The 12,385-nt window shown below is 50.1% G+C and overlaps 2 protein-coding genes across 4 annotated transcripts in view; both read left to right on the top strand.

The window, feature by feature from the left end:
- Nucleotides 1-9,849, top strand: part of NDRG3 (NDRG family member 3) — a 68,305-nt gene extending 58,456 nt beyond the window's left edge. For 2 of the 3 annotated variants that reach the window (XM_009098783.4, XM_009098782.4), the window contains 9 exons: nt 836-922; nt 1,459-1,515; nt 2,686-2,789; nt 3,178-3,243; nt 3,704-3,755; nt 5,078-5,125; nt 5,779-5,814; nt 5,905-5,956; nt 8,317-9,849. In XM_009098783.4, the coding sequence (XP_009097031.1) occupies nt 836-922; nt 1,459-1,515; nt 2,686-2,789; nt 3,178-3,243; nt 3,704-3,755; nt 5,078-5,125; nt 5,779-5,814; nt 5,905-5,956; nt 8,317-8,495 (681 nt within the window). In that variant the 3' untranslated portion in view covers nt 8,496-9,849. The remainder of the gene's footprint in view (nt 1-835; nt 923-1,458; nt 1,516-2,685; nt 2,790-3,177; nt 3,244-3,703; nt 3,756-5,077; nt 5,126-5,778; nt 5,815-5,904; nt 5,957-8,316) is intronic. The other variant, XM_018923831.3, reaches the window with a different exon arrangement.
- SLA2 (Src like adaptor 2) lies at nt 9,748-11,535 on the top strand. The gene is given in 5 exon segments (XM_050982290.1): nt 9,748-9,772; nt 10,509-10,709; nt 10,876-10,923; nt 10,926-10,995; nt 11,090-11,535. Coding segments are annotated over 5 exon segments (489 nt in total). The 3' UTR covers nt 11,235-11,535.
- The last annotated feature ends 850 nt before the right edge of the window (nt 11,536-12,385 follow it).

The following is a 12,385-nucleotide window of genomic DNA, read 5'->3' as shown; positions in this document are numbered from 1 at the left end:
TTTTCAGCCTTGCTAAAAAGGAGTTTGTGTAAATCAGCCTTAGTCCTCAACGAAGTGCCACAAGTGTGCCCTTGACACACTCCCTGGGCTGCGGGCAGTTGGCTGCTGAGGACAGAGGTGTTTCCTTCTCCTTCAGATCAGTGCAGTAGAGCAGGAGAGCTGCCTTGGAGCGAGCCCAGAACTCAGCAGAGGCTGGTTGCCTCTGATTTCTGAGTTTGTATTTGCAAGCAGTTCTCATAAGTGCTTTGTATGTGTGCTGCCCAGGTGCAGCCCAAGGTACACTGGAGGGTTTTGGGTTGCTGGATGGAGCAGGGGAAGGCTTGTCTGCGGGGGGGGGGGGGGGCAGCAGCAGGGGTGATGCCTGGGAAGAGGGTGCCCCTGCAGCTCAAGCTTTCCATACTGGAGGGGCTTGGGGGCCTCAGCACTAAAACCCGTGCCGTTTGCCCCATTTCCACTGGGAGAACTGCCTCTTCCTTGAGGAGAATGAGGTGCTCTCCAGGCACAGTAGCTTGTCAAGGTTCTTCACAGAGGTGCTGAATTGGAGCAAAGAAGGTTGCTGATCCCTGTAACACACAGGGCCTGAGCAGGACCTGCAGCTGTGCCAGGCACACAGGTCACCAGAAGGCACTGCTGGGTCTATAGGTACTGTGGAGCACCTCAGTGCCACAACTGAGTTGAGCCTGGTCTTGCTGGGAGCTACTGGTGGCCCAGCACAGAGGAGCTCCCTAGTTTGTCTTGCACCTTTTGCAAGAAGCTTTCCAGCTGCTGCACCAGCTATTGACCACTGTGTAGACTGTATAATCCTTCTGAGTGTGCCTCTGCTCTCTCCCCACAGCTCAGCCACCCTGACCTGGTGGAAGGACTTGTTCTTATTAATGTTGATCCATGTGCAAAGGGGTGGATTGACTGGGCAGCATCCAAGGTGAGATTTTGCTTTCCCACACATGTGCTCTCCACAGCACCTAATGAACAGTGTGTAGATTTAAAAAAAATGGACAAAATACAGGACTTTTTTCCATTTCTGGTGAAAACTGTACAATTTCATTTCTTGTCCCTGCTGCATTCTAAGTCTGGGTATAGTATGGCCTCTGCCATAGGAGCATGTGTGGGTGTGATCATGTGAATGAGAAATGCAGATAAACTGCTTGGATCACTCAGCTTTCCTCTGATTCCTCTGCTTGCAGGCTTCATTTGATTTATATTGATTGGATCTCTTAATTATTCTCTTATTCTAGTCCCTTGAAGTTATTTGAGGTTTCAAGTTTTTTGGAGAGCTGGGCTGTGTATACACAGTTTCTTTGAAGCTTTGCATGTCCATCCCAAGCTTCAGGCATTTGCTTCTTATATAATAGGAATAGTTTCTTCATTGTTTCCTATACTCTTGAGTAGCTGTTTTCCTATGTGTGATGAAACTGCATCTTCCTGTTACTCTCCTCCTCATTCATGGTCACTCTTCAGTTTTCAGGCTGGACAACCAACATAGTGGATATTGTCTTGGCACATCATTTTGGCCATGTAAGTACCCAGCAGATGCTAATGTTGCCTGTGCTACTGTGCACGGAGCTATAACTTCTGTATGTGTCTGCTCCCAAATAGTTCTGGTCCATCAGATAAGGGTTGCCACAGATAGTACCATTTTCTCTGTCTGTCAAGATCACATTGGGGTTGGCCTGCTGGGGGGCACACACATCCTCACTCTTGCCCTCACTGTCTCCAGCCCATGCACTGGTGATAAAACTCCTTTGTGGTGCCTGGGACACTGTCCACAGAAACAAGTGGCAGCAAGTTCTCTGCAGCCAGCATGGAAACCTTTGGACTGTGGGTAGAGCACAGGCCAGTTGGGAGCTTGGCAGTGGGATCTTGTATCTGTCCAGATGTTGAACTGCTGCATTCTGCTCTTCATCTTACCCTTCAGTTTCAGCAGAGGCAAACCAGCCCCTCCTGAAAACCTTGAATACAGCAATGCCTTCTGTTTGGGATTAGCTGTCTCAGCCGGCAAGCTTACTGGGCAATGACAGGGATAGTGCCTTGTGCACACTGTATATGCCACACACACACCTGGAGTCTTCTTGCAACAACACATCAGCACTGAAAGGAATGCTTCCTTCTCCAGCACCACTTCCTCCTATGCACATCCTGTCTCTTCCCACTGTCAAGCCCTTTCACTGTATGGAGTGCTTCCTCACAGTCCCTGTTCTCTCTGGCTCTCTCAGAATGTAGTTTCTTCTTAGAACTGGGTGCTGGCATTGAACTTTCCCTTGGTCACAGTCTTACAACTTAAGTATTTTTTTTTACTTTATTACATTTATTAGTATTATTATGTACATTGCTTCTTAAACATTAAGCGTAAGTTAAGCCAAACGCAGAGTGGTTTGCATCTGTGTAAGCATTACTGAGTCTTGGGAGTTAACTTATCCCATCTCAGGATACTTGTATTCTGGCAGCAACTTGAGCACTGTCAGTTGTAGTGTAGTCACATTACCAAAGCATGGCATATACCAGCACATCACATGAACACCTCATGTCTCTGGAAACCTTATGCAGTGTGGAGTTGCTGCCCTCTGTGTCACTGTTCACAGGGAATGACGTGTATGGACATGCTTTAATGTTTTGGCATTTTTATGACTGTTGTTTTTTTCTTGTGTAAAGTGTTTCCTGTTCTTCAATTCTTCTGCTTTGGTACAGGAGGAACTGCAGGCAAATCTAGATTTGATCCAAACATACAGGCTTCATATTGCGCAGGACATTAACCAAGATAACCTTCAGCTGTTCCTCACCTCGTACAACAGGTATTGGATACCTTTTTGCCTGACAGACAGCTCCCAGAGTTTCCCCACTCAGTAGATTTGCTGCCATTTGTATTATCCTGTTGGGTATTGTATCAGGGGAACCTTTGTCCTAAGCCTAGTTTTCAGCTGTTACCCTGAGGCAAACTTAGCCCTTGTGTCTGCCCACAGGCCCTGTCACACCTCAGTAGCTCATCTCTGGGCACACAGCAATGCCATGAGAGGATGAATCCTGTTTTCTGGGGATGACTGCTGGGGCTCCTGATCCGGGCATGATGCACAGAGTTGCCTAGGTGCTGGAGCCAGCACTCATGGTTGGATTTTGTGTGCCCCTGTGATAATCAGTTTCCTCTGCAGATTTAATGAAGAATTGTTCTGTTTTGTCTTTCAGTCGTAAAGATCTAGAAATTGAGAGACCAGTTGTTGGTGTCAATGAAATGACTGCTAAAACACTCAAGTAAGTTGTCTGAATCAGCCTATCTCAGTTGCTGACTCTGCAGTCTCTTCAGCAGAAAAGATGTTGTTGCTTCTCAGCAAGAACTGCACCGAGCTCAAGCACTGGGAAGACTGTCCAAGACAGTCCCAGGCTGTGGTACAGGACTGTCAGCTGCAATGGGGCAGAGGTGTCTGGAAGTCCTTTCATTAAGAACACACTGAATTTCTCCAGAAGGCAGGGTCAAAGGCACATGTGTGCAACAGCAGTGCCAGCTGGTGTGCATGGAGAGGACAGTCTGGGTGCATCTGCAAGCCCTGGAGAATGATTTGGTACAACAAAATGCCAAGGTGATGGCAGGCAGGGGTTTTGCTGAGCCTTTTTTTGTTAACCTTTCATGATGGTGTTGATTCGCAGAGGTCAACCTTCTCAGAAACCCCTTTGTTGCACTTGGAGTAACACCTCTGTTTTGGCTTTTGACCAGGTGCCCTGCCTTGCTCGTTGTTGGTGACAACTCACCTGCTGTGGAAGCAGTGGTATGTATCCATGAACTCTTTCCTCTTGTGACATTAGCCCCACAAGTCACTTAGCAACCCTGCAGTGCTTTCACCTTGCTCAGAATTAATTACAGACAGTGGCTCTTTGTCCTAAGTTCTTTTTCAGTCCTCCAGCTGCTCATGGGAGAGCCAAGGCTCAGGGGCCCTGAATAGCTCTCAGGGCAACTCCAAAATGAGGATGGCCGAATCTGAATGAGCACCTAGCTCAACAGGTGATGCAAAGGCCCCTGTTTGGGATCGTGCATCCTTCCCTGAGCTCTGCTAGGCTGCTGCCTGCAGTTTGGTTCAAGTCTTGAATTGCTGTTGTTTTGCTGTTAGTCTGGGGCTACCTGGGGATTAAAAATAACTGAGTGTGACTCCAGTTCTTGTGGTGGAGATTCAGGTAGAGCTCTCTAGAGTAGTGCATCACCAGGAAGGCAGCACTTAGGAGCTCTGTCCTTTGCAGACACCATAACCCACTTCCCTCCCAGCACAGCTATAAGCAGGGCATGGCATAAGGTAGTGTGGTTGTGGTGGATGTTGCTCCTCCCTGTCAGCCAGGGATTGTGGGGCAACCAGAAGGATGTAAACAAAAGCAGCTGTCTAAAATTGTGGAAGACTATAGGAGTCTCCTGAAGCAGTAACTTGAACCTAGGAGCCATGCATGGAGAACATTTTCTGGCCAAGGCCTCTTGCCTTGGTCTGTTTGATCTGGAAGTCTGAAATTAAGTCTGCAAGTTTTGACTTTTCTAGAATACTATCCTTGAAGATTCCCATTGCTTACTGGCTACAGTACAGTACAGGACAGGGTCTACTAAGTGTGCCTGTCTGGCTGCCCACATTCACTGCCCAGAATGACCTCCCCTGCTGAAGTTGCTTTTCCTATAGAGTCCCTGCCTATTCTCTTTTTGCAGCAGTCTTAAAGAGAAGAGGTGGTTGTGGCCTCTTGTCTGGCCAGGGGACTGAGTGACCTCCTTTATGCTGCATTGTGCAGAAGTCTCCTTCCCTCCCAGCCTTGCTGTCAGAGCACAGAAGGTGCTCTAGGGTTTTATAGTACATCCCAAAACTAGGGGACGATTTCAGTTGAAGTCATGACCTGTCATCACAAAGTCCCTTAGATGGAACACGTGCCGTTCCTCCCTGGATCTTTTATTCATTGTTCACTTCTTACATGATCTCTGCTTTCTTGCTCGGTCCTTCCTGGCTCCAGAGAAGCTACCATTGCTGAAGACAGCCACTGCTTCTGGTGCAGCTACTCCACATTTTACGTCTGAGTCTTTGAGTTTCTGTGTGACACCATGTCCCTCTCTTCTTTTTTCTAGGTTGAATGCAATTCCCGTCTTGACCCAACCAAAACTACCCTTCTGAAGGCAAGTGCCACTCCAGAATCATTCTGGCCAGCATGAAGACACTATTTTTGCTCAGCTTCACTTAGGTTTTTGCTTTCCATACATTTGGCTTAGAAGTTTTTGGACAGTCATTCAGGGCTGTGCTCTCTCCTCCACAGAGCCAGGGCTTGAGAGGGAAGAGTTTGTCAGGGAGTCTCCCAATCCCTGCTTTATGGCCACCTTCAACTGGCAGGGAAGACGTGTGAGAGTTAGCAGAGATGCTCTGCCTCCACCCTGCTTTCTGCAGCAACAACATCCTTTTCCCCAGCTTGGTACTGGTCCTTTCCACCCTCACCTGTGGCCCTGCAATGTGCCCGACAGCAGCTGTCTGGGAGTGCAAAGTGACAGACTTGGGCAGAGTGGCTGGGGGAGAGGTGCCTGGGAAGTTGCTGGGCTTCTGGAGTGTGGTCTGAGATCACTTTGTGGCGTGGCCTCCAAGGTGCAGAGTTCCCTCAGCAGCAGGTCCCTGAAGGTGTATCACCTTGGCCTTGCTCTTGTAGAGCTTGTAGAGGTGAGGTGGTAGAAACTTCAGTGTGGTGCTCTCAGCCCTGGTGGGTGGGTGGTGCTGACTTGGTTTGGGGTTGCTGTCCTGGGCAGGAAGGACAGCTCAACCTGCCTTTTGTTTCCTGCTGCAGATGGCCGACTGCGGGGGCTTGCCCCAGGTGGTTCAGGTGAGACACACCTTGCCTCTCCCATGGCATCTGAGGGCAAAAGAGCCCTTTGTTCTGCTTGCACTAAAGCCACCTTCTCTGTTTCCACAGCCTGGCAAGCTGACTGAAGCCTTCAAGTACTTTGTGCAGGGAATGGGCTACAGTAAGTGGCAAACACAATTTTGTGGTTTGGAGCAGGGTTGTTGTGAAGGGAACTCAAGCTTTCTGGTCCGTCCCAACCCACTGGCATCTGTGTTCCTACCCCTGAGCTAGTGTGGTTGCCAGGAGATCCATCCATGCTGGAAAATCAACTAGTGTGCTGACATGCCTTAGCAAGCCAGTGTTGTTCCCTGACGTGTTGGTGACTCCTTTCTAGTTGCTGGTGTTGGTAAAATCTTTTAAGTCTGTCTTAGTGCCAATTCAGAAAAATGTGTTCCTGAGAACAGCAGATCTGTGCATACCTTCTCCAAAGGGGAAGGAGGTAGCAGTGCAGTCCCATGACTAGTCCAAGTATGAGAGCTCCCCCGTTTCTCCTCAGATGTTCCTGTTTCTCTCAGACTCACCAGGGTTAAGCAATACTCCACAACAAATCCCTCTAATGGCAGAACAGGTTCCTGGGTGACTTCTGAGGCCCAGAGAGAGCTGTGCTTTGCACCTGTGAATGTCCTGCCTTATAGCTTCCTCACCATGCTTGGAGGCAGAAGATACTGTCACCTGAGTGTGTCAGACTAGCAGCTGCTCAGCTCCCTGCCCTTGGTGTTCCTGAGGAATTGGAGGAGACTGGCTTCTTTACTTCTTTATCTCCAAGAAGGTCTTTACTACTCATGAACATCAGGAGAGGGGTTTCTTAGTGTATTACAGCAGCTTTCTTGCCTGCGGGGGTCAGGAGTTCCCTTTTGTGGATGATGAGCCTTCAAAAGCTGGACTTAGGGAATAGGTTTGTTTGTGTGACTGGCTGACCACTTAGCATGGCCACCATAAGAGCTGAGACACTTGCAGTGGTCTCCTCACAACTTTGCCAGATCATGGTCAGGGTTTAGCAGAACCTGTCCTTTTCCTGAGGGCTCTGCAGGTAACACACACATGTAGGACAGTCATGTTCTCCAGTGTTGGCCAAAGGAACCTGATCCTGCAGAGGAAGATGCTTGTGTGAGGAGGGTCCCTCAGCCTCACTGAGAGTGTTTAAATGTTCATGTCTCTTATATTCCTAGAGTTAGTAAAGTCAGCAAGTGCTGTTGTCAGAGCAAGAGGGAGCAGCACTTCAGCAGCACTTTAGGGGTCAGCTCTCTTGTCAATAGGACATGCAGCACTGGAGAAGGACAGGCCAATTTTCTCCTTCCAGAATTAGTACCTGGTCCCAAAATAGTTTTCCCAGCTTTCATGGGCAAGACTGTGGGACACTGTGAAGTGTGGTCAGTTCTATTGGGGAGAACAAGGTAGAAGCAAAACACAGCAGGGCACTGCTAGAAATATAGAAACCAGTTCTCCAACAGCTGTTCCTGTGCCTGCTGTACATGGGCTGAAGCAGCTGGATGTACTTCTGCTGACACTGCAGGTGGAAGGTACCAGCCTTGAAGGAGACTTGCAGCAGGAGTCTGATGTTGTCATCCTAAAGACATGAATTTCTGTCCCATATCTGGAGTCACAGAGTATACTCCGGGGAAACCATATTTCTGTTGATCAGGTGTGGGGTGTGCTTGCCACCAGTTGGGGAGTTATTGTCACCAGGTACAGTGTGATTTTCAGCTAAAGGCGCTGAAGAGACCTGGCCTTGATGGGTTTTTAGGTGGGCTTGACATCTCCCTGAGATGCTTATTAGCAGCTGTTCTTACAAATCCTGGGAGCTTTCAGTGCAGTGTATGAGCTGGGAATGGAAGGAAAGGTAGCTGGGGTTCCCAGGAGTAGTGCAGCCACTAGTCACACACCGCAACTAATGGGTTCTTTCCTGTATTCATCCCTTTCCTTGTCTCATGTTGTTTCCAGTCCCTTATGTGCAGCTCAGCCACCTAAGCACTGAGTCAGGTACCTCCAACCGTGCATCCACCTTGGCCCCGGTCTGTGTGCTGAGTAGAATTGTTCTCCAGATGCTTTGCTCTGTCTCAGCATGTCCTGCTGTGGGTGGGCTGATCATTGTACCGTGTGTGCTATGGGTTTCCACCTTTCATTTGTATTTTGTTGATTGTTGCATGACTTCAGCTCTGTGGTTTTCTAGAGTGATGAGACTAACTTTCAAAAGGTCATCCATGCCAGAGCTGCCTTGGTTTGCACAGACTCTGGCCGTGGCTGCACTTGCAGAGGATCAGTTACACTGCTGGCATTTTCTCACCTTGGACCTTTTGAAATTGGGCCTTAAACATCTTGCTTTAGACATGCAGAGACTTAATTTTGGCAGTAAAGAGTGTGTTTTCTTCCAAAGGGTACAGCTCTTTCTGTGCTTACCCAGTGACACATACCTGAGTGACTGTGGTCTTGGCTTCAGGAGCTGCCTCCTTGTCTGAGTCCCATGTTTGTTCTCTCTTGCAGTGCCAGCAGCCAGCATGACCCGGTTGATGCGTTCCCGTAGCCACTCCTCCTCCAGCGTGGGCTCTGGTGAGAGCAGCCGCAGCCGGTCTCATGCCAGCACCCACGGGGAAGGGAGTGCTGGAACCCCAGAAGGAATCGACCTCCAGGCTGCACCTCAAACCATGGAAGTATCCTGTTAGGCAGGAGCTCCTCTTCTGGATTCAGACAGCTCCACTCACCCCACTGAACCCACTCAGAATTTAGCATTTCATCCAACATGGCATTAACTGTTCTCTCTAACCTGTGCATGCCCATCTGAGCAGCCATCTCCTTGGTAGTCTCTACTTGACATTACTTTGATCTTTTCTGTATCCCCTTGGCATCAGTCTCTTTAAAACTCATTGACATTCCACAGTCTTAGTAAGTCCCATTACTGTAGATGCTGATGCCATCTCCTATCTGTGCTGTGTATCAATCCAGATGACAGCCATTGTCTTCCCTCTTCATTTAAATACAATTTCTGTGGCTTTGTGAGGTTTAGAATTGCTTTCTAGTTGTGCTTCTGCTAAAGGGCCCTTGTGATGCAGTTGGTATGTCATTGGTGGGATGTGGGAAAGTAAGACCACGAGGATGTGGCACTCCAGGCACTGGAGCAGGCAATGCAGTGTGGAGCTGTACCTTGGATGCAGAACCCCATTGGAAGATCTGTCCGTCCCCAGGGCTGTTTCTGTACTCCCATGCAGCCTGAGACTAACAAATGGTCAGGAATGCTGTTTTGGTCTTACCTTTGTATGTGTGTTAAGAAGGAGCAGAGTGAATGCTTACCTGAGCCTCCTTGTAAAGCAATTAACCAGTAAACTACACTAACAAGGTGCACTATTAACCCAGTACAAGGGATTAAACTCCAGCAGCCCTGGCTCTAGACCTCTTCTGCAACCCTCTGCTGACCCAGCAGAAGGACAGGATGCAGTGACACATGGTTGCTGTTCTCCCCTGGCACGGGTGAATATTTAATATTGAGCAGGTTGTAAAATTGGAAGCAGTGTCTCTTGCCAGGTGGGGATCCCAGAATCTCCTGCACTGCCATCTCTGTGTCCCACTGCTACTGCCCCAGGCAGGATCTGCACAGGGTGCAGTTACATGGGGGCAGGGAACACCAGTGAGGGTGGCAGCCAGAAATCACACATTCCTGTGAATCGTGTCAGAAGGGTGAGCAGTGAACAACTCTGTGCAGATAGCAGTTACTGTCTTTGTGGAATTCACAACTGTGCTACCATTTTACATCTAGCTGGGTCACCAAGGGTGGATAGCAGATCTACTGCCAGGGTCTGGTGTTAATGGGAGAAAAGGGATGAGTGGTCAGATTGCTGCAAGTCTCAACTGATAAGCAAAACCTCCTTTCCTCACTGCTGAGCAGCCTTGACCGAATGGGAGCCAACTTCTCCCAGGGTCATGCTCACGTTCTGCTCCATATCAGGTAGGGAATGGGACTGGGAGGCTCTGCCTGAGGGGGACTTTGTACCGGTTATTGAATAAAGCTATAACTGAGTTTCATTGTTATGCTATGTGCTCTTGGTGTTTCCCTTGGCATGACCTGCACCCCTGGGGGTTTGGCGGTTTGATTGTCTCCTGCTGCGTACAGCAAACTCATCCCCAAGGCAGGGAGAGGACTGGGCAGCTCTGCACCAGAATAATGTGGTTGGCAGCCCTGTGGCCCCTGGCAGAAGGCTGTCCAAGGGCATTGGAGAGCTGGCTTCTGTCAGAAGGCAACTAGAAACATCCAGAATGGAAACAACAACAGGTTTGCAGCAGCACAGGCTACAGGGCTGCTTCCGGCTGTTGCTGCTCCCCAGTCTGTGCTGAGCCCCTGCCGAGGGGCCTCAAAAGAGCAAACCACGATCAGGTTCCTGCAGCTTTGGGTCACCCAGAGAAGCAACAACACTTAGCCTGCAAAAAGAAACAGAGCCCCATCACACCCTGTGAGGAGATTCTGCCAGGTGCCACTGTGCAGGTAGCCGGTGGCAGCAATGCCACCCGATGTCCCAGCCATTCCCTATCACCTACATTGTTCTGAAGGTGCTCATGGCATGCAGCTTGCACAGGGGTGCTTGCAGCCACAAGGCCCATAGGGAGAAAGGTGATGCTTGCCATTTCTGTAGGATGGCTGAATCCCTGTAGTGCCTAGGAGTGCATCAGGCAGCGGGGCTGAGCAGGACAGGGTCCTGGGACAGCCCAGCCAAGGGCCCTTGCTCTGTGCCTGCCAGGCTGCTATTCCCTGTTGGTGCACTGTGGCAAATGCTCTGCCTGGGCCTCAGTGACTCACTACCACATCCACCGACTGGATAACAGATGGCATCACATCTCACCCTGGCTCACCTTCCCCAGTCTGCAGAACTTGGTGGACCACTACTCTGGTAATGCCCCACCACCCCCCAGCACCCTGAGCAGTGTGTGGGGAGATGTCCCATGCCCTGAAAGGAGGGAGGGGGAAACTGTGGCAGCTGGTCCCTCCCCTGCTCAGGTGCACCCAAGTTGGGGGGCAGGGCTGTACCCTGTTGATGCTGTTGGCTCCCTGCCCAGAGCTCAGTGAGGGGCTCTGCCACCCTGTCTCCAAGCCCTGCCCCATGGAATTGTGGCCCCAGCCCCCACAGCACTCACCATCCTCAGGAAGCCATCACTCCACTGGGACAAGATTGAGAGGTGAGGGTAGCTGGCACAGGCGCTGGGCCTCCTCCCACCTGACCCTCGAGGGGCTGTGGGCTGCCTGCTGACTGCCCTTTCTACTGTCAAGCAGCTGCCTCCTGTTCTTGGAGACCATATTCCCACTGGAGGACTCTCCCATCAGCCATGGCCTGAGGGAAGCCATCAGCTCTTACCTCTCAGAGACTGACATCCCCGAGCCAGACCCCACAGGAAAGGTGGTTGTTATGGATGAGTAAAGTAATAGCCAGCTCTCACAGTTAAGAGATAGATATTATGTGGATGTATAGTGATGTTACTGTAATATGTCCTCCCATAGACCTCTTTCCCCTCCCCCTTGTAATAGCCTCGGTAGTGAGGGCATTTGGGAGGGCCGGCTTGTTTCCAGGCGGCTCAACATGACAACACCTGGCCTCCAATCAAGATGCAAGAAAGTGATCACCAAAGGATTGCAGAGACGGACTTGACTGACAAAACTCTGGGGGGGACTAAGGGTATAAAAGGCAGAGCATCCATTTTGTAGATGAGCTAGTTAGGGAGACTCCGAGCACTGGAATCTTTCCTTATTCAGTCCTCTGTTGTAATTTTTGTTAAGGTTTAATAAACCTATTGAAATTTTTACGGTGAGGATCATTTCTCACATAGTGAAGAAAAGCTGAGGACAGAGTCCCCACTTGGCCACAGCGCTGTGGTGGACACCCATCCCCCAGCTCAGCCTTCTCCTACTTTCAGACACAATCTCTTGTTTGTGCTGGGGCCCATTGACTGGAACTTGGGACAGCCAAGACCAATGTGGAGCCAGGCAGGCAGCAATGCTGGAAGGAGGCCGCTACCTGAGGGCCTGTCTTTCCCTCACAGGATGCTTTGGGACAGGTGAGCACCAACAGGATGCATGAGCCTCACCCAACACCCCAGGGGGAGAGAGGCAGAGGCTGCACGGAGAAGGAGCCCTGGGTGTCCCACAGGCTGCAATGGGGACCCTGGCATCTGTACTCCCACAGCAGCAGAGAGAGGATAGAAATATTCAATAAACCAAATCATGGCCCAGGTGGAGGAAGCCTATCGGACCTCCCAAGTTCAAGCACAACTGTTTTAGGCATAGGTGTCTGTGCAGGCCTGTGAGCAGCAGTTGTGGATAATCAGAGTGCTTTCACCCCCATAACTCACCACTCTGCTTGATGGGACCAGCAGCTGGGGGGGCTGACTGTGCCCAAAGCAGCTGATTTTTAGACCTTTTAACGCATAGATTGTAAATACCATAAAACAGGATCCTGCTGGACATGCCGCAAGAACCATCTGTTATCAATTAAAAGGCACCTTGTTCACAGCTGAGATGAACCTATTGTGACTTGCCCATGGGGCCAATTCACTGCCACAACCTGGGGGGATT

Source organism: Serinus canaria, chromosome 20 (assembly GCF_022539315.1).
Source record: "Serinus canaria isolate serCan28SL12 chromosome 20, serCan2020, whole genome shotgun sequence".
In the NCBI taxonomy this organism is placed as follows: Eukaryota; Metazoa; Chordata; class Aves; order Passeriformes; family Fringillidae; genus Serinus; species Serinus canaria.
Note: the sequence above shows the minus strand (reverse complement) of the source record. Positions and strands in the feature narration are given on the sequence as shown.